Source organism: Haliotis rufescens, unplaced genomic scaffold (assembly GCF_023055435.1).
Source record: "Haliotis rufescens isolate VD_foot unplaced genomic scaffold, xgHalRufe1.0.p SCAF_16, whole genome shotgun sequence".
In the NCBI taxonomy this organism is placed as follows: Eukaryota; Metazoa; Mollusca; class Gastropoda; order Lepetellida; family Haliotidae; genus Haliotis; species Haliotis rufescens.
The window spans coordinates 26,839,133-26,866,040 of record NW_025963846.1 but is presented as its reverse complement, the minus strand read 5'-3'; the positions used below and the strand labels follow the sequence as shown (position 1 = coordinate 26,866,040).

At 43.0% G+C, this 26,908-nt stretch overlaps 2 protein-coding genes across 3 annotated transcripts in view; one reads left to right on the top strand and one right to left on the bottom strand.

Annotated features, from left to right (window-relative positions):
• The first annotated feature begins 7,025 nt into the window (after nucleotides 1–7,025).
• LOC124127278 (vacuolar membrane protein Kpol_1003p17-like) lies at nucleotides 7,026–11,062 on the top strand. The gene is made up of 5 exons (XM_048397068.1): nucleotides 7,026–7,080; nucleotides 8,242–8,466; nucleotides 8,712–8,832; nucleotides 9,118–9,175; nucleotides 9,714–11,062. The coding sequence occupies exons 1-5, from the start codon at nucleotides 7,041–7,043 to the stop codon at nucleotides 10,461–10,463; spliced, it is 1,194 nt and encodes a 397-aa protein (XP_048253025.1). The 5' UTR covers nucleotides 7,026–7,040; the 3' UTR covers nucleotides 10,464–11,062.
• A 3,928-nt stretch (nucleotides 11,063–14,990) lies between these two features.
• The window catches only part of LOC124115824, a 276,313-nt gene continuing 264,395 nt past the window's right edge, over nucleotides 14,991–26,908 (bottom strand). For both annotated transcript variants that reach the window (XM_048397065.1, XM_048397066.1), the window contains exons 36-54: nucleotides 26,545–26,731; nucleotides 26,098–26,312; nucleotides 25,290–25,522; nucleotides 24,909–25,062; nucleotides 24,238–24,416; nucleotides 23,607–23,747; nucleotides 23,204–23,369; nucleotides 22,910–23,051; nucleotides 22,674–22,795; nucleotides 22,256–22,395; nucleotides 21,614–21,761; nucleotides 20,476–20,670; nucleotides 19,803–20,006; nucleotides 18,493–19,251; nucleotides 17,783–17,995; nucleotides 16,339–16,434; nucleotides 15,818–16,149; nucleotides 15,459–15,654; nucleotides 14,991–15,327 (exon numbers count right to left, since the gene is read on the bottom strand). In XM_048397065.1, the coding sequence (XP_048253022.1) occupies nucleotides 15,047–15,327; nucleotides 15,459–15,654; nucleotides 15,818–16,149; nucleotides 16,339–16,434; nucleotides 17,783–17,995; nucleotides 18,493–19,251; nucleotides 19,803–20,006; nucleotides 20,476–20,670; nucleotides 21,614–21,761; nucleotides 22,256–22,395; nucleotides 22,674–22,795; nucleotides 22,910–23,051; nucleotides 23,204–23,369; nucleotides 23,607–23,747; nucleotides 24,238–24,416; nucleotides 24,909–25,062; nucleotides 25,290–25,522; nucleotides 26,098–26,312; nucleotides 26,545–26,731 (4,103 nt within the window). In that variant the 3' untranslated portion in view covers nucleotides 14,991–15,046. The remainder of the gene's footprint in view (nucleotides 15,328–15,458; nucleotides 15,655–15,817; nucleotides 16,150–16,338; nucleotides 16,435–17,782; nucleotides 17,996–18,492; nucleotides 19,252–19,802; nucleotides 20,007–20,475; nucleotides 20,671–21,613; nucleotides 21,762–22,255; nucleotides 22,396–22,673; nucleotides 22,796–22,909; nucleotides 23,052–23,203; nucleotides 23,370–23,606; nucleotides 23,748–24,237; nucleotides 24,417–24,908; nucleotides 25,063–25,289; nucleotides 25,523–26,097; nucleotides 26,313–26,544; nucleotides 26,732–26,908) is intronic.

Genomic DNA, 26,908 nt, shown 5'->3' with positions numbered 1-26,908 from the left:
ATAAATTTTCAAACTACTTTTTATTGGTATATGACAAACGTTATCCTTTACATAGTTTGATCCACTCACTCACCAACCCACTTACCCACTCACTCCCCCCCCCCCCCCCCCCCCCCGTTTACCCACTCACCAAAAGGCCAAACCACCCCCTCACCCACCCAGGCACTTACCCACTCACTCAACCACCTAGCTGCCCCCCCCCCCCCTCACCCCCCACTTACCCACTCACCAAACCGCCCAGCTGCCCCCCTCACCCACCCACTAACCCACTCACTCACTCCCACACTTACCCATTCACTCAACCACCCACTTACCCACTCACCAAACCGCCCAGCCGCCCCTCTCACCTACTCACTCATCCCCCACTTACCCACTCACTCAACCACCCACTTACCCACTCACCAAACCGCCCAGCTGCCCCCCCCCCCCCCCCCCTCACCCACCTACTAACCCACTCACCCAACCACCCACTTACCCACTCACCAAACCGCCCAGCCGCCCCACTCACCCACCCCCAAACCCCCAACTTACCCACTCACCAAACCGCCCAGCTGCCCCCCCCCCTGACCCACCCACTAACCCAACCACCCAACCACCCACTTACCCACTCACCAAACCGCCCAGCTGCCCCCCCACCCACCCACTAACCCACTCACCCAACCCCCAACTTACCCACTGACCAAACCGCCCAGCCGCCCCACTCACCCACCCCCAAACCCCCAACTTACCCACTCACCAAACCGCCCAGCTGCCCCCCCCCTGACCCACCCACTAACCCACTCACCCAACCACCCACTTACCCACTCACCAAACCGCCAAGCTGCCCCGCTCCCCCACCCACTAACCCATTCACTCAACCACCCACTTACCAACTCACCAAACCGACAAGCCGCCCCCCTCACCTACTCTCTCACCCCACATCTATCCCACTCGCTCACCCCCCCCCCCCCCCCCCCCCCACACACACACCTTCCAACTCACCAAACCGCCCAGACGCCTCCTCACCCACTCACCCCCCACCCACTCACCAAACCGCTCAGCCACTTACCAACTCACTCTCCCCCTCCTCGCCCCCCCCCCCCCCCCCCCCCCCCCCCCACACACACACTTATTCCATTTGTCCTTCAAGCTTTTAATACCACTTTTAGAAACTAAGCGGCAAAAGACAGTATAGGTTGGCAATTTGTAATTTTCCTAAAAGCAGTGATAACTAGTGGAAAGCGGGTATTTGGAATATGACTGCCCAGGAACAGGTACCAAAATCACCTCACCCGAATGCGCCATCTTTGATGGCGCTCGTGCGGTGACAAAAAAATGGTGACACAGGTTTCCCGCCTATGGCATAAACTGCACGTGCATGTTAGCTGTATAAATGCGTTCATCTGCAGCGTATAACCACACGTGATGAAAGCACACAAAAGAAATGCCACGACTGTCACAGGAGCAGAGAGAGCCATCGGTATGGCCGAAATGGGGGCAACACAGGTCCAAATTTCCAGAAGGTTTGGTTGTACACAGTTGACAGTAGCCAGGCTGATTCAACGGTACAGGCAGACAGGGAGGACACAGGATAGGCCTGGAACCGGACGACCCCGAGTGACAACACCACTGGAAGACGGTCAGATACGGCTCATTAACCTGCAAAACAGATTCGTATCGGCAACGGCGACGGCAGCAACAGCGTTGGGACATCCCATTAGCCAACGTACAGTACTACGACGACTTCGTTGTGCTGGAATCCGAGCGTATCGTCCTTTCCGAGGAATGGTACTGACTGCTCAACATCGACGCCTGAGACTGCGATGGGCGAGGCAGGTTCGACGCTGGCCAGTGAGAAATTGGCATCGAGTGCTGTTTACTGATGAAAGAGAACGAGTTTATCGACGCAAAGGGGAACGTTTGGCTCCGGCTTGTATTCGAGAGGTCCATTCATTCGGCGGGGGCGGTGTCATGGTGTGGGGCGGTATTTGTGGAGATCAGAAGACTGACGTCATCGATGAGGCGGCGTATCACAGCATGCATTGAGGCAGATGAAGGTCATACACGCTACTGAAGGCAACTGTGTCGACAATGAACTTGTAGTGTGTCTGACATTTTTTTCGTGACATTTCAGACAACTTTGAAAAATAAAATTTCTTACCCCACCATTGTTTACCTTGAGCTTACATTACCTGTGATTACACAATTTCATTCAAAATGTAGTTGATCAATCATTTGTTACCCATCCCTAGATTATAATATAATTCACAACAAAACCTCTTCTTGTTATTTTTTTATCGATCATGGAACTCGACCTATACTTTCTTTTGCCGCCCAGTTTAGAGCTCTGCAGATTGGCCCTCTAACCACGCCTCTGTGGCAGCCTTTATGTCCTCGTCATCCTGGAGGAGTCTTCCAAGTGGGGCAGATTTCATTTGCCAGAACAGGAAATAGTCACTGGGGTCTAAGTGTGGGCTGTAGGGTGGGTGATTTAACTGTTCGAATCCACATTCACATACGGCGGCCTGTGCAATTCACGACTTGTTAACCGGAGCGTTGTCATGCAAATGTAGAAAACCACGTGTTAACATCCCACGGCGTTTCTGGCGAATAGATTGTCGCAACTCTTCCATTACATTAGCATAATACTGTCCATTGATTGTAGTTTTTGGTGGCATGTAATCAATCAGTAATGTGTTCCTTGCATCCCAAAATATGGTGGCCATTACCTTGCCAGCCGATGGTTGAGTGCGAAACTTCCTCGGAGATGGAGAATTTGCATGCTTCCATTGCATGGATTCCCAGTGGTGGATTCATGTTTCTTGCAGATACCTTGGACATACCAAGATGCTCATGAATAATGGTTCCAACAGTTCCAACTGATATTTGGAATTCCCTAGAAAGTTCAGATACTTTCACCTGTCTGTCGGACAAAATTCTTCTTTCTATAGCAGCAATGGTTTCCGGTCGGGTGCCATCTGAAAGCCTGCCTGACCTTGGGTCATCGTCTATTGACTCCCTACCCCTTTTAAACTGTAGAGACCTACGGCAAACTGTGGAATAGTCAGGAGCATCCTTACCCATCATTAGACATGCGATCATGGATTCCTTTTGCTTTTCATCCCTCCTTGGTGAGGAACTTTATTACAGCGCGTTGTTCATGTTTGAGAGAATCCATGATTGTGACCACCCTTAGGTGAATGAAGCTATCACATCTAACTTATTGTTGTGTCTGGAACTTGTTATGACACGTGTCAACCTGATCTTATGACTAGTGTCACACCTACCACAAGTGGACATTATTTGTGTAAAACTCATTGAACGCCCCTCGTAGTACCGTTAAGATAAGTGTGTGTGTTACACATGTTTTACATGTTAAATATGTGATTTTGAATATGTTTCCAGATTTAAAGATGGGAATCAGTTAAACAGAACATGCATTGACCCAGGTAATGTGAACGAGTAATTTCCGCAAAGTTATTTTCATGATTTCCAAACATAGTTTGTCATAATGTATGTTTGTTTTTTCTCTGACATACTTGTAGATATGGTTTAACACGTATATTAAATTTCAGGTGAATTGCCGTATTGTACTACACATAAAAGGAAGGAGAATGGCCAGCACATTATAAGGTACATTAAAAACTGTACAAAATGTCTTGTGAATTCTACTAACTTAACAAAAATCTCTATAGCATAATCATGCGTTTATGAATCACTATCAAATATCAAATGATACCAGGTGTTCGCATGAACATATGCAAAAAACAACAACAACCCGAGGTCATATGATGCAAGTCTAAACAACGTATTTACTATCCTGCCTGGTAGATTACACGAAGATGCTTAAGATATCACATATTAAGTTAGTATAATTCACACTGTAAAAATGTGTTAGGAATGTAAACACACATACGACATGTTTAGGCATGTGTTCCAATCCTAAACTGTATGCACATTTGGTGTGTTCTATGTAAACACGTTTAGGGTCCTAACATATGAAAAAAGCTATCGCCTCACAGCCTAAACACCACTTAAACGAAACATCCTGATAATCCAAACAAGTTTAGAATTTAAATACCTTTAAACATGTTTATCAAAGTGCATATCTTCAGACAATAAGTCTAATATGAATGAGATGTATAATATATATTGAAATTAGATGTGCAAATCATATTCACAGGCCTTTGCATAACACATACACGTCACTTAATAATGTACAAATGCGCCAAGCTAATGGTTATTTCGAATATTGACAGTTGTGACGACAACAATCTCCGTAGCACAGGTGGTAGCGTTATTGACTACAAATCAAGGTTGCAGGTTCGAATCCTACCAAGATACAACAATCTTTGTATTCAGCAATGTGTTTTTGCTGTATGCATTATTGTATTTCTCTCATACAGGAATCTGACAATGTAAGTACTGTAAAACGTGAAATTAATGCGTCTCCAAAAGAATGCGACCGCTGGCCCCTAGCCAAAAATGCGACTCAATATGAATGCGACACCCTCTCCTCTCCTATCTAAATTACTACTTAACCTTTCTTCGATAGTGACAATAGGCCATCTATTAAAACAATACTAAACGATTGGTAAAATCTACTGACAAGTTAGTCAACTTTACAAACTATTTCTGGGGGCGCCAGGATTTCGACTGAAGGCTGGATATTTCTCTAATTTATTTTATATACACAGCTTCTTGCAACAATGTATTTTATGTGACAGGCAATCTGTTACTAAACAGTCTGAAGCGTAACTGTTGTTTTTCAAGCAGTTTGTAGGACAATTCATTTTGTTCGATAATAATTTCGTCCCCTCAAGAAGAACAAATGGTCGATATTTCATCCTCTTGAAAAGTAATATACCCTGCAAAAAAAGGAACGCAAAGTTTAGCCATTAATATATAACTAATGCGGAAAAGAAATCATCATTTCTGGATTGGGTTTGGTTTGTGTAGAAAGAATGAGGTACTGCAGTAATTTGGTAAAAAATCACAAAAACACAAACACGTTAGAGCATGGCGCTGAAACACTCCTATGTGACATGCACGTGCTACATCACTTGTTGGTCTATAAAAACGTTGGGTTTTCATTTACATGCCATCACAATCTTACAGCAAGTGAACAGTGAAAACATACCATGACTGACGGAAGCCCAACGCAACAACGCAATCGGCCGACTGTAAAAAGGAAAATCATCGCCAGATGTAGCCACGTAGTACCAAGCACCATTATAAGGCTGTGAAGCCATACACGGGAGACACAGACACACGGGACAACACGGTACCTTTCAAGATCCGGTCGACCACGTATCACTACTAGAGCCCAGGACAGATTCATATGGCTACGTCACTTAATAACGTGAAAGAGCCACCACTGCCACCTCTACAATAGGGCACCTCGACGTCAATACCAGGATTGCGTACGATATCAGCCAAGGCAGTGAGGAACCGTTGCAACGCTGAAGATATTCTCGCTAGTTCCAGTTGTCATTTTCACGGACCTTCATCGTCGGCTGCGACGTCAATCGTGTCAAGTGTGATGGAGACAAGTTTTGGATAGTGACGAGTCACGTTTTATGCTGCGCCGTGCGGATGGTAGACGACGTGTTTACAGGCGTTGTGGGGAACGTTTTACATGAAACTGCATACAGGACGTGGACAAATCTGGTGGTGGTAGTGTGATGATGTGGGCAGCCATCTCCTACACTGGTAGAACTGACATCGTGGAAGTGCAAGGAAATCTACTGACACAAAGCTACACGAATGAGATTCCTCGCCCACGCTCCTCCCATTATCCAACAAGCGAGCGTCTTTTTCAGAAATCACAACATCCAGGTCCTGCCATGGTCTTCATGATTGAGACCCTATGAAGCATTTATTGGACGCGCTACATCAACGACAGCGAGCACGCCAGCAACAACCACAGAGCCTCCGGCTGTTGACAGAAGCACTGCAGGCAGAGTGGGGGAACATTCCCCAGGCCACAGTTTCTGATTGCTTCCATAGGACGACGAAGCCAGTCAGTTTTGGACTCTAATGGTGGCCAGATATTGAGAACAAATGACCTTCACCATGAAAATCTACTGTTCCATGTGTGCCACATGAAACCTGGGTCAATGATAATAATGTGTGCCAATTTGAAGCAATCGATAACCATCTGTCCATCAAAAATCACTTTTGCGTTTCGTTTTATGTAGAGTATATATACATGTAGTTGCCAGTGACACATTTGGACTAATTGACTGATAACACAGACCCTACTGTTTTCCTTTGTTATAGCCTTCAACTTACACATGTTGACCACACGAGTTAATATGACTGTTGGGGCGGTCGGGTAGCCTAGTGGTTAAAGCGTTCGCTCGTCACGCCGAAGACCCGGGTTCGATTCCCGACATGGGTACAATGTGTGAAGCCCATTTCTGGTGTCCCCCGCCGTGATATTGCTGGAATATTGCTAAAAGCGGCGTAAAACCATACTCACTCACTCACTAATATGACTGTTGATTTTATTAATATATTACAGTGTAGAAGATTTCATCAATGGTTAAAGATCAGCTTTGAATTTGATGTGTTTACCCTAAGTAGTTGTGTATACTCTCACAAAGACATATTCTAATTACACACTTAATGATGAAACATATTATCTCAACGACATAGTATTACAATTCAACGTTATACACCCCAATTTATTAATCGTGCCGTCACTGATTTGTGTGTGCACGCCGCCCATATCTCGTTCGAGTGAGAGAGTGAGTGACTGACAATTGTTCTACGCCGCTTTAGCAACATTTCAGCAATATCACTGAAAAATTCTCCTGAAAAAAACCTTGTAGTAATTTTAGTTGGGTTTTTATTTTATTCATTTATCATATGTATGTATAAGATTTCCTCCAGCTCGATATAGCACCGTAATTTGAAACATGAAATTAATAAACATCAAATATAGAACATCCTGGAAACCTTATCTTGAACTATGTAGTGGATTATAAAGCTGAATACGAATTTCACAAACATGAACGTTCCATACATAAAATATAATAAATTTACCATCGTCGTACATGTTTTGCAGATGTACCTGCAAGGTGGAATCCAAGAATTGTAAGTACAGAACAGTTAGTTTGAGGAATTGAATGACAAATGAATGTTCATTTTACCAGGAAATATTTCACATCTCTGATGTACATGTATACAAGCAATGTACATAGTTAAATGAACTTGCGAGGTTCATACGGGGCTGCTGATGCAAACATATTCAACCCAAATAAGTTCTAGAATCTGTACCTTACTAAAAAGTATTATCCCAAATATAACATTTATTTCTTTTGACCACTTTCTAAGTGGTATTGTGTGTTCATCTTCAAGTTAATGTATACATATTTAGAGCCTCTCTTGATTGGGTAAATCAGACACAGGTGTGTAACCATCCGTTTCATACACTGAAACACAAGAACGTCTGGCTTGCGCAGACACATGGCCAAAGTATGTGTTCACAATTGTTCCAGCACGGCCCTTGCATCCTGTTCCTGGTAAATTATGTTATCGGTTTTTGTCACCGTTTATGACGTGAATAGAGTTAAGGATGTCATCGTTTATCATTTTTACTGTTTATACATTCGTCATAATTTTCAATGTGCATGTATGGCAGGCTCTTCTTCTGTCCAAGTGACCCGTAGTGTTAGAATTAGTCAACTGATTGCCACTAAACGGATCGAAAATGTTCCTTAGGAAATCATCGAATTTTGAAAAACTAAATGACAATGCCATATATCACGACGTGTCAGGTTAATGTGGGAGGAAAGGCCGAAGTAAAGCAAGTCTCATACGTTTATCACTTCGGTGAAAGCCACGAGCACGGTTATTGTCCTGACAAACCTAGAAACATAATCGAGGCGATACGGGGGTCGAAACTGCGGTCATAGATTTCTGGCGTACCCAAGGGACGGAGCTCTGCACAGCAAATCCGAGCGCCAAAGGATAAAAACAGTAGCAGAGACATTAGGCCATGTTTCTTCTGTTGGGTTCTCAGGGAGAACGACAAACGAGGGAGTAGGGAGACGAGCCTGCCACTTGACCGGCTGTTTTTTTCAAGACTGTCACATGTTACATAACAGCACGTGATTGCGCTTACCTGCAACTAATCACATTACAAGACCGGACATCTGTTGGCCTGTCATAATATTATACTCTAGCTAGTTTAATACTACTGTGTTTCAATTATAAATATTACAGTTTCAAACGTTTTACTCTCTTTAATACTAGGCACACCACCAACCACTACTTTGACAAATGGTACCACAACCTCTGACACAATCACAAGTACTACTACTACTATTAGCAGCGAACCCACCATTGCTGCATCATCTGGTCCAGCCAGCGACACTGCAGCCTCCACAAAAACTACTGATACTACAGCATCTGGCACACAAACTGACACACCTACCCCAGGTCCAGCGAGTGGCAAGACAACATCCGACACACTTACTGGTACTGCATCCCCTGCATCCGGCACAGATACTCCAACCCCTGGTCTATCCAGCGGCAAAACAGCCTCTGGTACAACCACTGATACGGCTGTTGCAGGAACGGTTCTGTTCAAACAACAGTGAACTAATGGTTTTGAGAAATTAAATAGAATAATACATAATTAATATCAGGCAATGTGTATTTGTATCAATTAATTTTCAATTGAAAAACTTATTGTCATAATCATTGCATACGGTTTCACGTAGATAAACAAGACGGATCTCAGATCGGAGTGCTCGTTGGAGGAGTCGTTGGAGGACTCTTTGGGGGCGTCATCATCACGGTTGTCATCGTATTCCTTTGTCGTGCATGTCGCTTAAGAAGAAGGTACGTCAAGCTATTCCTGACGCCATGACGCATTAGTCGAGTAAATGATTATAAAGTGTTTAATATGTGTGAAATTGTCAACGTGCATCATCAAATTATCTATTGTAACATTGTCTAATCATAAAGACATTAAGACATAAAGAACGTTATTATGATCCTCATATCGGACGTCGTTATTATTTACAGAAAACTGAGGGGAATCAAGTTGTTTGTAAATTAGTGTCAGACAATATCACTAGCACATGATGAACTTCCACTTCACCCTTATTTCTTAAATATTTATAGACATACAGAAGATGAAGACGGAGCAGGGACGAAGGAATCCCACACCTATCTGGGATTGGTAAATTGTTTATTGCTGTCATATTTCAATCTTATCCAAACTCTTTTATGTGTGATACACTTCTGATAGGTGGAAGCAATTGCAAAATATGTACTAGTTGATAGATTGATTAGTATTGGGTTATTTCAATAGTAGAAATAACACATGTATTTATCAGTGTCTCTTCTAAATACTGTTTCGAAATAGACTTAACACTTCTCCCAACTAGGTACATGTAGCCAACTGTTCAGTGTTGCAATAATGGAATAATAGTTTCGAATTCATATAGGTATTAGTGTGTTGTTTTACGAATAGGGCTAATTTAATGACAACGCCAATTAGGCTGGTAATTTCAGCATATTTTTCGGTATATTACGGTCAATATATTATTGATGTTCAAGGTGTATATTCTGATCACAACTATTACCGGGTATCAGAAATGCACGTTAATTAATCGTTAACAAGCTAACTGTAGTCATTCAGTACGATGTCACGTGTAAACAGGTCATAAAAGTGAAACTATGTAAAACTGACAAGCCATAATTATGCTTCTTTTAAGATTCACACCACCAGTTCCAGTGGTAAATCCCCACGTGGTAAAAATGAGGTGAAATCCCAAGTCCCGGATCTCATTAAGGTTTCAGCTGTACAACAAGCGTCCAGTGCCCCGTCAGATGTGTATGACGTCATCAAAGAGGGAGAAGACAACCAGCTGGAAGTGGATCCTTCTGCCTGCGACCAGGGAGACTATACGGACATAACAGATGACATGATTGGGGCAGCTGTGTATTCCCAGGAGAAGGATGACCCGACAGACGGCGACTATAACAAATTGGTCAGAGATGGCGCTACTGAGACAGGAAGTGATGTGCAGGGCACATACAACAGGCTGGGCAGAGAGGGCGCTACTGAGACAGGAACTGATGTGCAGGGCACATACAACAGACTGGGCAGAGAGGGCGCTACTGAGACAGGAACTGATGTGCAGGGCACATACAACAGACTGGGCAGAGAGGGCGCTACTGAGACTACAACTGATGTGCAGGGTACATACAACAGACTGGTCAGAGATGGTGCTACTGAGACTACAACTGATGTGCAGGGGACATACAACAAATTGGGATCAATGGCAGTTGGCAATGAAGACAATGAGCCAGCTGGAAACAACGGTACAGCAGCTGATTATTTCGTCGTTGAGAAACCAGAAGACACATACAACAAACTGGAAGGGAAACGCTCCGCTGAGGAAGAACAAGAACCTTACACCAAACTTGGAAAGGCGACACCCGAGGGAGTCAGAACCCCCTGATGATCCAGGTAGACCTTCACGACAGTACATTCTGGAGGATCACTCTCAGCCCCACAGTACATGTACAGTCACCTATTCAGATATGATTTGAACTTCATACTATGGATTATGCATACCACTTGCCTCTTTAAGAACACAAATGCAACCTTGTTTCATGTACACAATATATTTACCCGAGAATATATCTTGTCCATAGAGGTCAGATTCACGTTGACTGGATAACCGAGTTGGAGCTGACTGATGTCCCGTGCCAGCAATATTCCAGCTATATGACGACGGTCTGTAAATAATCGAGTCTGACCTGCTATTAGACATAAATCCGTGAACATATGTTGTTGAAGTAACCGAAAGTACTGGATCGTTGATGTGGCCCAGTCATCTAAAGCGCCGCAATTCGTTGTGCAGAGTTGCGTCCCTTGGGCACGCAAGAAACCTATGATCTAGGGTTCGAATCCGCATGTATGCAATTATTGTTTCTGTTAATCCTCCACCTACTAAATATATTTTCTATCATGTTCATTATCCAGCCTTGCTTGACAAAGGTATAAGAATCTTTACCGACACGTCGCCTTTACAGTAAATAAAGAAGTTGTCGTACATAAAATTGTCTACTTTGAGTACAAAACGTTCCCTCCCAGTGAAAATGGGTGTATCGGTCATCATCTGGAGACCAAGGATCGGCTGTTTCATTCACCCCCGAGGGCAGATTGAAAATCTTCAACCCTACACTCAACATGGACGAAGGGTACAGTCCTGGCTTACCTGCTTCTACATTGTACAGTAATACTGCTCAGGGTATCCCGCTCTATTGTCTTTTGCTTACAACATGCAGTATATACAAGACAGAGTTACCAATATACCCCTCCCAGATGTTGAGATAAGTTTGTGTGTCACTGATTACAGGTTTACATATCGAAAACCGGACAGCTACAATGACGATGTATCATTACATCCCGTATATTCCTAGCTGGTGATGCAGCACTTAACCAAGGCCCATTGAGTACAGACTTGCCAGGCATGCATAGTTCCGATATCCAGCAATTACAGGAAGGAAACGTTAGGAAATGACACTGGTTCTATGAGTGATGATACAGGTGTGACGTCACAGCCTTACAAAAGCAAATGTATACCACAAGGGAAAAACAGAATATAATCCGATTGGATGTTGACGCAGTTCGGAAAAAGTGGATGATCTTATGATAGAATTCACTGAGCTCGGAAACCGTGTAGAGGACTTAGAAAGACGGATTAGAAGGAATAACATCATCATCTATGGTATCCCAGAAGGGACAAATGAATCCTACACTATATGCAAGTAGCAAAAGTAATTAACTCTACCAGAGAAAATAACAATATCAACCTATTGACACTGATAAACTAAGAGTGCTCATCATATCATCCCATTCAATCAGTCATGCAATAACTGCTCTTGGTTTATCAGGACACGGAAACAAGAAATGAGAAAGTGTAAAAATGAGAATCCGAATAGACATCGCCTCCGAAGCATTATACGTATGTTTCATGTACAAGTGAATCCAGCAAGGTGAGAGTGGAGGTTGACTTAGGGAGAGGACAGGGACAGACGTAGATGTGGTCGGAGCCCAAGAGATATCATAATCACAGCAGTGATAAAATTGATGTTGATTATATATTTTGAAATATGTCAGGACTTAAAGTAAAACTGCAGTACTGACCTTGAATGCATTCCGTTAATGGCATCGGGTGATATTGTTGGTGTTAGTGAGACATCGGAAGAAGAGAAAAGAAATATTCTCTGCTATTGTTACAAGGTTAAAATGCGTCTAAATTCTTTTAGAAAATGGTAACAAAATTGTAACAAATCAATCTGTTCATAGCTGCAATGATGTGGTTGCATTAGGTATGAAAAGGTCGTGACAGAACTATTAGCTAGGAAAGAATTTAATAGAGAAATGACATTTCACATTTATTATCAGAATGTTTCCGGACATTTCTTATTTATCATTGGATTGGTTCCACATTATCGTCGAGTACTTAATGAATCATGAATGAGGTAAGATACTTATCATTTGTAGAGTCAGCAAGTGAGTTACAAAATCAATAGAGAGATGCTCAATCTGGCAAGTAGGCTTCGACATTTTTCCGATTATGACACACTTGAGTTCATGGTCAGATCTAAACTTTTAACGAATCAAACTGAGGCATTGTTACATGTGACTAAGAAAGGTTAGACTCGACCCCTTTAAAAAGATACTTTCAGCACTATTAGTGGTGCGCGGTTTTGGCAGTGACTGAGACAGATCGATACCACTGTTTGTCCAGTCTATGAAGAGTCTAGCCTGTCTTATGTAGAAGTTGTTTTTGAAGATGGACTGGAGCGTTATTAAAAAAATATGAGTGTAGCACGGACCTCGGATCAGAAGGTCCGTGGTTCGAATCCCATCACTGGACTCGGAAATGTTATGGCCGCTGCATTGGCGCCCAACGTGGGGCTGAGCACGTTCATATTAAATTTGAGCAAAATAAGCCTCAGTACCATACTATGTGGCCCGGGTCGTGCCTTCTGTTGACGGGGGAGTATGTGGCGTATAACCCGCGTGTTGTGTTTATTCCTGGTAAGTGCAAGGACCAGCACAGGAATGCAGATAGAGACAGTTCGGGGTGAGAGTCGATAGACCAATCACTCCTTGACTAAGATGACCCGATTCTGACCAAGCGAGTTGCTAAGTCATGGTTTTACCTTACCTGTGACGACTCGGAACAACAATAAATTAGGAAACTGTAGTAGGGCTCGGTTAACCTCAAAACGCAGTAACAACACTATTCATGATTTGAAAAACAATATAAGTTCAGGAAACAATGAATTGATACCAAAATGCTTTAAATCTTCTCATGACATCTTATTTCCCTATTTTGAGACTTTTTCAATTCAATTCTGGAAACATCGTATTTTCCAAAAGAATGGACACGTGGTGTAATTATTCCTGTACGTTTGTTTGTTTCTGATTTAACACATCTTCCCGAGGCAAGAGAGTTAACTGATAATGAAAGTCAAGTTTTCAATCTTGTCGAACTAGGCTGGTATTAAGGAGTTACATTTTGGCTGGATAAACGAGTCTTAGCATTGTCCAATCAAAATCGTACAACAAAATCGAAATCCGGTTCTTAAACTGTTCTGCAGATTTCAGTCGATTGCAGAATTTGCAAAGCATGTGCACATCCAACTCGTTGTCAACAGATATTCTCTAAATATTTTCAGGTTTTTACGGGTAGCCTAGTGGTTAAAGCGTTCACTCGTCACGCTGAAGACCCGGGTTCGATTCCTGACATGGGTACAATGTGTGAAGCTCATTTCAGGTGTCCCCCGCCGTGATGTTGCTGCAATATTGCTAAAAGCGGCGTAAACCCATACTCACTCACTCATTAACTCAGGTTTTTAATCAATGTGTTCAAGTGATTTGATGCACTTCGCGATGTATGACTCACAATATAGATCTTGATTATCGATCAGATCGTCTTGACGGGGTACCTCCATTTTGTTTGAAGCAAATGCAAGTGATAGGAGAGTAAGAATCCGATTGGTCCAAAGGAGAGGCACAGAAGCGATATAACACGTAATAGCCACAGGTGGCAGAACAATCGAGCCCAGGGTAGTAAGGGTGGAAACTGGACTTTTATTGTCAGTTAATGCTTTGCCTCGGGAAGATGGGTTTAACACAGCCATATATACAAAAAGGACAAACAAATGATGTTGATTACAGAGGCATAGCATTTGATTCGGTATGTAGAAGTTAATTATGGTTTATATTTCGTTCTCAAATTCACAAAATGGGAAAATTATTATGTAATATCTATCAAAATATAAGACAATGGTATATATATTCAGAGACTTATACTTGTGAGTCTGGAGTGTTGCGTTAAGGCTGTGTGTTAAATAAATATCTTTGATCACGGCCAACAGATAATGAGATTGTTAACCTTGGTTTATTCCTTCTCAGCTTATCCTTACTCTCATAGGTTGAATCTGTACTCAACTTTCCTATGACTTTAAAAGCAGTTTCGGCAGAAGATGACTTTGATATAGATAATCTACATGACGTAAACATTGAGAAAGCACACTACTTAATGCAGCTATTACAAAATGTGAAATTCCAAAACTGTGAATTTGAAAAAAAGGACATAGATGCTGGTATTGATAGACTAATTAATGTATCTGTTTTAACCACCATTGATGTCTTTAAAGATATTTATGTCAAACCCTTAACATGGTTCTTTGTACTGGCACATTCCAAGAACAAATGTTACGTAGGTGTTGTTAAATCAATCTTTAAAAATTAGGGGAGAAAGTAATTATGTTGTTCTTTTGAGGATTTTCAGAAAGGACTGGATACAGTTTTGGGATCAGGACATTAGCAAAAACTATTACAAAATATCATATTTGTGTAATGACAAAACAACTTGATAATAAATATAATTTCAAAATTGGTCATGATGATCAAATTGACTGATGAGTGTGTGAGCATGTACGGATGGGAACAAATTACACTGTCAAAATTAGAAAACAATATTTAATCACGATTTACACATCCACGAATCAGTTGGAGTCACGGGACAACACCCACAGCCTGTGAGTAGTAAGCAGTGTATCCACACGCATCAATGGCTGTTAAAGAGACATATACGGCAGTGACAGTTTGTGGGTGTGAGGACAGGTTGAGCTTCATCTGCTCCTGGCGTGTCAGCAGCCCGTCCACCACATCTGCCCCACCCTCCACCCTGCCCACCATCACTTCATACACAAGCTGGCCCCAGGGGGAGGTAAACAGGCCAGGCCAGGACAGAGTGGTCATCCTGTCGGATGTGCTGGACGAGATCATCGCTGCTTCTGAAGTAAACCAGACATCAATGTACATAGTTATCACAATTTTGAATTTTGTAGCATTTAAATCTGCATTTACGTATTTGCTGTACATGTATAAAGCGTAATTGTTGTGCTGTCTCTAAGGAATATCTTACTGTTTAGACTTGGTGGCGGTCCATGCATGGTGATAGAAGCTTCTGTCGGGTACCCTGCCTTGTCCAGCACATGCATGGCGCTGATGTTGTAGGTTGTCAGATCGCTGAGCTTCAATCCACACAGCTTGGCAGATGTGTACGTGAATATACTCGGGACGATCTGTTCGTAGATCAAACTGTTACCCTCGATGTGAACCTATATGTTTAATTAAAAAAACACAAAACAAATATGTAAGAATGTTACAAAATCTGTGTGTGGGTGTGATTTCACAGCAATATAACCAAGCACCAGCTTCATACATGGTAGTTGTGACTAGAGCAAGTATCTACGTTGAAGACGTCAACTGGAGTCGACATACCAGCGTAGTGTAAGGAGTCTGAGTTTCTCCTCCCTCCCAGTGAAGTCTCACAGTGTCTGGGGCTACGTGACACTGGCCTCTGTCTGAGAACACAGAGGGGCTCTCCTCCAGGACTTTGAAGCCAGCTACAGTCGCAACGTCTCCCCTGGACACGATGACGACACCATCAGATGAGGACTCGGAGGTCTGTCCCGCGTTGTTATGGCAACGTACTGTCGTGTACACCTTCACACCAGATGACGTCACTAGATCAGTCAGATTCCACCTGGTAAACCTTACTCCGGGATTAGTTCGAGCAAACCGACGGACGTCGTCATCTCCAGGCGTGTGTCCTGCAGAAGATATAACAGCTATTCAGTCAGGCGATATTGAAAATGAAGTTTCGTTGGGATACACAAAGATATGTTGAAACAACATCAGCTTACGAAGTATCTACACGAATTTACCTTTTCGTTGATTAATGTATTTTTTCTAATCGATCATGACAACAAGCATGTTGTATCAATTTGTCTGTTCCTTACCTATAGCAACGTCACAGTTGATAGAATCCGATTCCTGATCTTCCACAGCCCAGTTCGCTGCCATGTCCTCTGGTGAAAGGAAGTCTGCATCAACTCCTAGAAGTAGAGCATTACAACTGTGTGATCATATAGCAATGGATCATTATAGCTGGATGATCTTATAGCAATGGAGTGTTTTAGCCGTGTGATCTTAAGCAATGGAGCATTATAGCTGTGTGATCATATAGCAATGGAGTATTATAGCTGTGTGATCATATAGCAATGGAGCATTTATAGCTGTGTGATCATATAGCAATGTAGCATTATAGCTGTGTGATCATATAGCAATGTAGCATTATAGCTGTGTGATCATATAGCAATGTAGCATTATAGCTGGATGATCATATAGCAATGTAGCATTATAGCTGGATGATCATATAGCAATGGAGCATGATAGCTGTGTGATCATATAGCAATGGAGCATTATAGCTGTGTGATCATATAGCAATGGAGTATTATAGCTGTGTGATCATATAGCAATGGAGTATTATAGCTGGATGATCATATAGCAATGGAGCATTTTAGCTGTGTGATCATATAGCAATGGAGCATTATAGCTGTGTGATCATATAGCAATGGAGTATTATAGCTGGATGATCATATAGCAATGGATCATTATAGCTGGGTGATCATAAAGCAATGGAGCATTATAGCTGTGTGATCATACAGCAATGGAGCATTATAGCTGTGTGATCATATAGCAATGGAGTATTATAGTTATGTGATCATATAGCAATGTAGTATTATAGCTGGATGATCATATAGCAATGGAGCATTATAGCTGTGTGATCATATAGCAATGGAGTATTATAGCTGTGTGATCATATAGCAATGTAGCATTATACATGTGTGATCATTTAGCAATGGAGCATTATAGCTATGTGATCATATAGCAGTGGAGTATTATAGCTGGATGATCATATAGCAATAGAGTCTTATAGCTGTGTAATCATATAGCAATGGAGCATTATAGCTGGATGATCATATAGCAATAGAGTATTATAGCTGTGTGATCATATAGCAATGGATCATTATAGCTGGATGATCATATAGCAATGGAGTATTATAGCTGGATGATCATATAGAAATGAAGCAATGGATTCTATCACAAAATGTTATGGTCATTGTAGGGGCGGTCGGGTGGCCTAGTGGTTAAAGCGTTCGCTCGCCACGCCGAAGACCCAGGTTTGATTCCCAACATGGATGCAATGTGTGAAGCCCATTTCTGGTGTCCCCCACCGTGATATTGCTGGAATATTGCTAAAAGTGGCGTAAAACCATACTCACCCACTCACTCACTATAGTCATTGTAAAGGAATGGGCATGCTGGAATGTACACGCATGCAGGAGTATTTGGAACGGTAAACAATATTTATGCCAGACACGTTTCAGTTGCTTGTTTTACCTGAACCATCGTTGACTTGTTGTATAGTTGGTGGTGTCATGTCCACCGTCACTGGTTCAGCTCTGGTCAGTGACGTCAGGCCGGCAGCGTTAGTGGCCAGTACCGACACATACAGTCTGGAGTTGTGAGTGAGCTTCTGGGCAGAAACTGTTCCTTGAGGGTTTCTGCCAACATTAGTGAAGCCCTGCACCTGTGTCCCGCCCTCCACCAGACCTGCATGGAGAGTCGATGTTATTACCTACAGGCTTGGATGCTGCTCAGGTCACACCAGACTATCAACAGATTTGTTTTTTTATATCGTCCAAGTCTAAATAACATATAGTTTTATTACTACGCTCAATATTCGTAATCTGGGTTTAATATAGGTGGAGCACTCCTAAGTCACCAACGATTTGCGTCCCACATATGAGTCGATCCTGTGCTTGCTGGTCCGACAACTATATTAGCCCTGATATGATCATTGTTGTGACGCGTGCGTGTTGGTTTCCATAAAAGGGTACACGTCTAAGGCCCGCATCCCTTGTTATGGGGGTGGGTGGCGGGTTGGGGGGTGGGTATTATCGCCCACAGTATGCGGATACGCCGTGGTATAAATAATCTCATACATTCTTAATCTAGATCCTCCCAAGTCAAGCCCTTACTGACTGCCTACTAGAACATGGTGATGGGGTACTTTCCTACCGCCCACTCTTACATGATTGGGTACTCACCTACTGCCCACTGGTACATGGTGATAGGGGACTCGGTGTCCCTGAAGTGCCATGACACGTGCACAGACGACCAGTGAGGTAGGAACACCGCGTTCACCTCCACATGCTTCTCTGTGTCACCAGCCTCGTCATGTCCACCATACTTGACGCTCTGCAGTGTCACGTGATCAACTGCCATCGCCATGGACCTGGACTTCGTGCCAATAGTAAGTTGAGTGGATTCCTCCCGAGCAATGAAGGAAAACGTGTGTGTATTCCACATGATAACAGAATGTCTCCCAACATCACACACCCCTCGGCATATATTCGGCTCCAGTCTGAATGTGATCACTTCAATACCAACTGAGACGAAGCCTTCTATAACGCTATGATGTACGTCCGTGTTCTCTGTATATCCCACATGAATCTTCACTTTGTACACTTGCCCCACACTGAGATGTATATCTCTCTGGAGAACAGATCCGCTGATTACAACATAGCTGTTACCATGTCTAGCTGATGGACGCTCAGATGTAATAATGTGTATGCATGTAGAGTTGTTAGTCTGCCAGAGCTCGGGAAGAGGTTCATTGCACGTCGATGAATTCACAGGTTTATTTTGTATCTCAAAGGAAGGATTCTTCACCAAGTTGCCTTCTAGGTATGCCACGGACTGTGGTTCTGGGGGAGATGTGTCGACGACAACGCCGTCCGATACAGCTACGTCTGAGGCGTGACGCACTGCATCTACAGCATACACCTTGCTCCATATGCGTGTACCTAGAAACAAGGGAATACCGTCATCAGGCGTTTCTGGAAGGCTTCCTTAATGAATAGTTAGGCGCCTCTTAGGACATTACCAAGCGGCATAGCCTTTACAGGATTTTCAATAATTAGTTTCACAAAGAAGACACAATTTATGAACAACAACTTCTTTAATACTGTAAAGACGATGTTTCGTTACAGATCCTGATACCGTTGTCAAGCAAGAAAATGATATAATGATCTATACCGAAACGTCGCCTTTGCCGTATTGAAGAAGTTGTTATTCATAAATTGTGTCTACGTTGTCATCCGTCAAATAATGCCAATCAAACAATTCAGTTTAGTTTCACTGTGGGACAGTTTATGTTTCGCCACTTGCTTTTGAAAATTTGCTGTTTACAGAACATTTACTTTGGTGACAAGTTGTCCTCCGCAGGATGTATGGGACGAAAGATGAGTGAAACCATCAGGAGGCGGCGCGTGACGCTAAGCTGGGCTATCTTTATTAAGTGTCAATACATGCTGGTACTTGGCTTAGGCCAGACGGATCTGATCAGGATACATACCACTAGGTAGGGGGGAAGCAAGTTGTGCCGAGAAGGTGGTATGAAGCCCAGTCTCCCGCCAGCCCAGCACACTGCAGTCTGTTGTGTCGTTGACTCTTCCCACACACCAGAAGTACGTGATGATCGTGGAGTCCGTGTCAGAGAAGCCGTGCCAGGAGGCGGAGACCTCTGATGGAGAACTCTGGTAGTCCGTGTCGTGCATGCCTGCAGGGATGTATTAGAGACAGTTAGAGGAGGTAACTACACAAGTCAAGTAACCACATCTCACCAGTTATTTTAAGCTCTGTGGAGATCCCGGGTCAATTGAAAATTGTTTGTTTGTTCGATGTGGAACGCCACAATATTCCTGCTGTATGACGATTGTCTGTTAATAATTAAATCAGGACCAAACGATCTGGGGATTGATTTTATGAGCAACAATGCTCGCCAACGACACATTATCAACCAAGTCACCGAACCTGACAACTCCTGACAAGCATTGGCTTTTTGGGACGTGTGACAATGGTCGGGCACTGAAGTCGCTGTGTAATCGTATGGACGGCAACCCTTCTCTCAACATTCTATTCCCTGGTCCACACTCTGTTATAAACAGGACGCTCTGGTACAGCTGGGATATTGCGACCTACAGCAACAGACAACACTCTTAGCACTGCTACTGGAGAAGGGAACGTACCTTGTCCGTCATCCACTCTGCCCGCTACAGGAGGCAGCACGTCCACCCGGACACCGTCAGAGTGAGCCCAGCTGACCAGGCCAGCTCTGTTGAAGGCCAGGACACTGGAGTAGTACACTGTGGCTGCTTCTAGACTCAGGCCCCTGGCTGTGTACTTCGTGGTGGTCAGGTCATCTGACGCGTGGATACTGTGTCCTGAAATAGTGAAGTTACTGAGTCATTGAGTTTTGTTATAGTCAGCTATATTGCGGCGGGGGAACCTGAAATGGGTTTCACATATTGTCCCAAAGTGGAGGTCGAACCTATGCGAACCTAACCATCCTTTATAATTTGTCAGCTATTGCATCCTTTCATTTCCCATGTACAGCGAATAATAACAACATCAATAATAATAACAATAATTATAATAATATTAATAACACATAAGTCAGTGAAAGTAAAGTCAACGCCGGTCAATCAATTCCAAGGTATTTAGAAGGACGAGCTGTGTTGGTCGTTGTGAGTAATGAATCAATGTTCGGGGTAGGATATTAGCTACCTGGACATCAGCTTCCAGGTTAGATTCAAGCACATTTCTATACTGATCTGTAATGTGTTGGTCCTAGGACATCAGCTTCCAGGATAGACACATGCACACGTCTATACTGATCTGTAACGTGTTGGTCCTAGGACATCAGCTTCCAGGTTAGATACATGCACACTTCTATATTGATCTGTGACGTGTTGGTCCTAGGACATCAGCTTCCAGGGTAGATACATGCACACTTCTATATTGATCTGTGATGTGTTGGTCCTAGGACATCAACTTCCAGGTTAGATATATGCACACTTCTATATTGATCTGTGATGTGTTGGTCCTAGGACATCAGCTTCCAGGTTAGATACATGCACACTTCTATACTGATCTGTGATGTGTTGGTCCTAGGACATCAGCTTCCAGGTTAGATACATGCAAACTTCTATATTGATCTGTGATGTGTTGGTCCTAGGACATCAGCTTCCAGGCTAGATACATGCACACTTTAATATTGATCTGTAATGTGTTGGTCCTAGGACATCAGCTTCCAGGTTAGATACACTCACACTTCTATACTGATCTGTAATGTGTTGGGGGAGTTGGGAAATTGAGAACGCTCACCCCCGGGGCTTGTACTGATGTAGACCTGGTACTTGAGAATCCCAGCGGCGCCCGGCAGGAACTTGTTGGTCCAGCTGACCCTGACTGTGTCCGTCGCCATCTGAAAGTCTGCATCCTTGACTCTATCGTCATCACTGAGCTCAATCACCTGCATCATTAACATATAGTGTTGGAGACTGAGCAGGTGAATGCCGTTTAAAACCACAATCATAAATATTTAGCTATACCGTGATGGGCGGTTAACGGTCAAATCTGGACCAACCAAACCATTGACTGAAAGCATTAACACCGGAAGTCCTCAAAAAGATCACCAGATATTGTCCTAGAAGTCAAGCCTATTTTACCATCTTCCAGGGGCAGCAAACTTATTAAGATTTAAGTGGAACGCACATATGAATCATATAATATCTTCAGATCATTCATGATTATGAGTCACATGTGTCACTAGTGGGCGAACGAACTTATCATTACGTGTTAACAAATGAGGAGCCGTATTTTCTATCAAATATGTTTGAGTGACAATATCAAATCTGCCTTATTTAAGGAAGAGCAATGAGATTCTTACAACATGCTTGCAACATTATAAACATGGAATTCCTTTGTTCCACATGTAAAACAAAGCCACAATGTGTGTTGACTCACTGCGAGTGCCTGGTTGTCGGTGGTCTTGGGAGGGGCTGTGTCGACCATGACCCCATCTGACTTGAAGATGTTATACGTCGTCGCATTATACCAGCCTCTCACAAAGAAGGAATACCAAAGCCGGCTGCTGAGGTCCTCGCCTTGGTCACAAGCACGACAGTTAGTCGGAATAGTCCATTATAGTTCATACTCTCTTACAAACATCCCTTCTCTTTCATTGCTTTGTAAATGAATACCACAACACATAGTTTGACACGAAACATTTGTTTTTTAGTTTATAACAGACATTAGCGCTTAGTTTGCCGTAGTTCAATGGTCAAGTATCGGATCGTCTTAGCACTAAGATCGCTTTATGGAACTACATAAGTTGCAGACTTCTAAACAAAGATCGCATTATGATAGGTAGGTGAGTCAGTACCGTGTGCCAGAAGGATGACAGCTGATGTTTGCCGCCCGACGCTGAACCAGACTCTGCGGGAGTGACTGTCAAACACACCCGTTGGGTAGTCGCTGTCACTGTCTCCAAGACTGACCTCATACCTGCAGCCAACAACAAACTGGCTGAGATACCTGGCACACTGTGGTCACAACGATGAGTTATTTCAAGCAACCTTTACAAATATTCTAGATATTAAGTAATAAGAGAAACTGTACTGTGTGAAAGGCAGCCCTTGTTGTTTCAGCACCGTCCAACGGGCAGCCATGAAGGTGTCTGATGGTGAGTGGTCAATGTCCCCGGATGTTGTGAAGCGGAGGTCAGTGACATCGGTCACAGCCAGAACATATTTTGACCCACCTAGGATATAAACAGTGACATATACCGCCATGCACTAACGATTACTGGTTCTTGTCATAATTAATGATCAATATTTGTTGTGAACTGACATTCTGTGATTGTTATTGCAACCGAGTTAGATCCTCCCTGTGGAGGCAGCACTTGTGACGTACCATCCACCAGCTGTGTACATCCGCGTGTGTGGTGGCACGTCCTGTCCTGCACGGCACAGACACAGTGACCCTCACAGTTGTAAGACTGACACCGTCTGACCAGCTCGAGCATCCCCCCAGCTCCTAGTTCCAGTTCCAGGTGAAGCGCATCACTCTTGAGGCCAACCTGGGTCACACGGAATACACATTGAACATAGAAACATAACTAGGTTAATTCTATGGGAATGTTTTTGTGTGTTCTTGGGTTGTAAATATAAAACGTCAACGCGAGAGAACAATCAGTCTCGGAAATATGCCGAAGCAGATTCCATTTGGAAAAGGGCAAATTAGCAGTGAAAATTACATGAATGGATCCCTGAAAACCAGCGTTGACACCAGGTGTTCGCGAACATGTAACACCTACCCCGCTGACAGCCCAGATTGCCACAAACACAGACGGTTTGGAAGAGAGGTCCTTTGTGTCTACAACACCAGTCTGAACTCTGCCTTCGTCCTCGTGCTCAATGCCAGACACATTGTGTTGTACGAGCACAAATGTGCTTCCCTGCAACAGACACACGTATCTGTAAGTAAATGATGTCAAGGTGGTTTCAAGATGCACCAGGTCAGCTCGGAGTCAGAACACCGTGTCTGAGTGGTAGTACTGGTACAAACAAACAAACAAACAAACAAACACAAACACACATACACATACACATACACACACACACACACACACACACACACACACACACACACACACAAACGTGCATGCACCACGTCGCTATATCAGTGCAATAATCTTGAGCGCGACGCTAAAACCCCATTCCGCCCCATTACATCTCAACTCATCACATTTCCCCATCTCAAAGTGCACCAACAACGACAAATCTGTAAGTGTTCCTCCGTGTATCTATGTTGTTTCTTTTAGTATGTTAGTATTCCTACTACATGAAACTGTGTATACGTCATACCAACGACACATCAGTATTATATAACCTCGGACAAAATATTTTTAAATATGTAATGTGTTTTCAGTATGAACGTGATTCCACCTCAGTAAGATCCGTCCCGAACTCAGCAGACCCAGCTGTGATGATGTAGTGCGTTATTCCAGAATGGAGATCAGAGAAGCCAAGCCAAGCGAGGTTCAGCTGGGTCCTGTTCCATGTCATCCAGCCAGACTGGTGTCGAGACAACCCCGCTGCATGGTCGGTGTGCACAGCTAGCGCACCTGCATTACAGTCATAGAACCGTGTTAGGGAGAGAAGAGTGGAACATTCGTGGATACATTGTTGTGTTAACCGTCAAAGATCCATGGATACAATATTGTGTGTCAACTGTCAACGATTTATGGAATTATTACTGTTCGTTACCTGTCAAGGATTCATTGAGACATTACTGTGTTACCTGTCAAAGATTCATGGAGACATTACTGTGTTACCTGTCAAAGATTTATGGAGACATTACTGTGTATTACCTGTCAAAGATTCATGGAGACATTACTGTGTTACCTGTCAAAGATTCATTGAGACATTACTGTGTTACCTGTCAAAGATTCATGGAGACATTACTGTGTATTACCTGTCAATGATTCATGGACAAATTACTGTATGTTACCTGTCAAAGATTCATGGATACCTTACTGTGTTACCTGTCAAAAATTCACGGAACATTACTGTGTGTTAACTGTCAATGATTCATTGATATATTGCTGTGTTGTTACCTGTCAAGGGTTTCGAGCTGTCCACCAGCATGGCCCCAGTGTCTGAGGAGTGACATAAGCCGGCCATATTGCAGGCGACGAGCTTCACTGTGTAGCTGCTTCCATCGTGGAGGTCCAGCTGTGACAGCGTGTATTCTTCAACAAGTCCTGGGAGCTTTAGGGAAGGTAGAAATAGGATAGTGTTATGTTTGTAATAAATGCACTTTATATGAAATATCAAATCCATTGATTATAGAAACTGTGATTATAATGTTATAAGATGCGGATGTTGAGTGTGTTCACAGTTTTGTAGATGTAGATGATATAGATTGCGATACATATTACCATTAGTGTTGTATACTTCACCTTGCTTCTAAACCATGTTTAACATTAACAAATGACCTTCAGGAGACTTGAGTTGAACTCCCCCAGCTGGTGTGATGAGATGGAGAGGTACTGTCTCTCAATGTAAGACTCTTCGTCCTTGAACTTCCAGCCTATCCTCAAGGTCGTCCTGCTGATTGACGTCCCAGCCACAATGGAACCGTGTCCATCTAGGATCCCTGGTGTCACGACAACTTCTGGTGGAGTGATGTCAACCAGAAACCCGTTGGACGTAATTTCACTGTATAAACCTGCCACATCAAAGTGATAACATATATACAACTAGCTGTTTTGGATACGCATCACCTTTCTTCGTTTGATTCAGTTTTTCTACACATCACAACTGGGGGATGCAGATCGTCCCGTAAGTAAAGTTTTCCCACATCTACTTCTCCCGGATTGGTGACAAATATTATATTGTTTTTTAATCCATAAACTGATCTCTTCATTCGTCACTTACACCCAAATACGTTGTTTAGTGCATTCCTCGTTATAGTGTTATTTCTGTGCATTAACCCTACGTTTTGTAAACATATCAGTTTATTTCTATTTTTGCTTCCGATCTCGAATGCTTATTCAAAGTTCACATTCGAAGAAATAAAGTATACGTATTTGGAGGAAGGTGATTAAGGAAGAAATTGGTGAATATAGATTTGAAAATATAAACAAATGTGCAGCCTACTGGAGCCTATGAAATGTCTGCCAATGTGCGCTTTAGGATTAATAAATGATAATGTCATGATATATAAATACTCTCTCTTCGACTTTAGCCAGCTTTGGTTTCAACTGAGAGATGATATTAAAGATGTGCGTTATAGCTCATAACCTGCTTTGTTGTAGGCCCTGACAGTTGTGTACAGAGTCTGTCCAACCGGAAGTTGGTGGTCACGTGACAGCGTGTGGAAGATGGCCTCCTCCAGGGCTGCATTCGTTGCTGCGAGAATCTCGTCACCTCCTGGAGTTGTCCCCACACGCCATTCATAGTGGGCTAACCCAGACTCAGGGTCGTGGAAGCCTCGCCACTTACAACCAAGGAATGTCCTGAAAACAATAATCACACAGAACTATTTGGCAGGATAATGTGAACTTATGATCCCGTAATTCTTTTGTTTTAAAATCACAACCTTCAGTTCAGGCCAACTCAGAAAAACAGATAGTACTTTAGTAACTTCTTTTTAAATTTATTTTACAGATGAATAATGGATTATTTACTGTTCCTAAATAAGTTTGATAATACTATGCCCAATGACAGATTGAGTTGCATCATGATCACCTGGAAGCCTGATATTGGACATCTTCATCTCGGGTTCCGTCCATGATGTTCCCAGTTCGTGGAGCGGTCACGTCGAAGATGACACCATCACTTGTCGCCATGGTGCACAGACTAGCCATGTTACACGCGGTCACCGTCACGTAATACGTCATGCCACACTTGAAGGCAATGTCGTAGAAACCAACATCTGCAACAATTAGACACGCACAGGGTAGCCGCAGTATATCTTCATAAATATTAGTACAACAATTAGACACGCACAATTTTGCCGCAATATACTTTCATAAATATTAGTACAATTAGACACGTACAGGGTAGCCGCAATATATATCCATAAATATTAGTAAACCAATGAGACACGCAT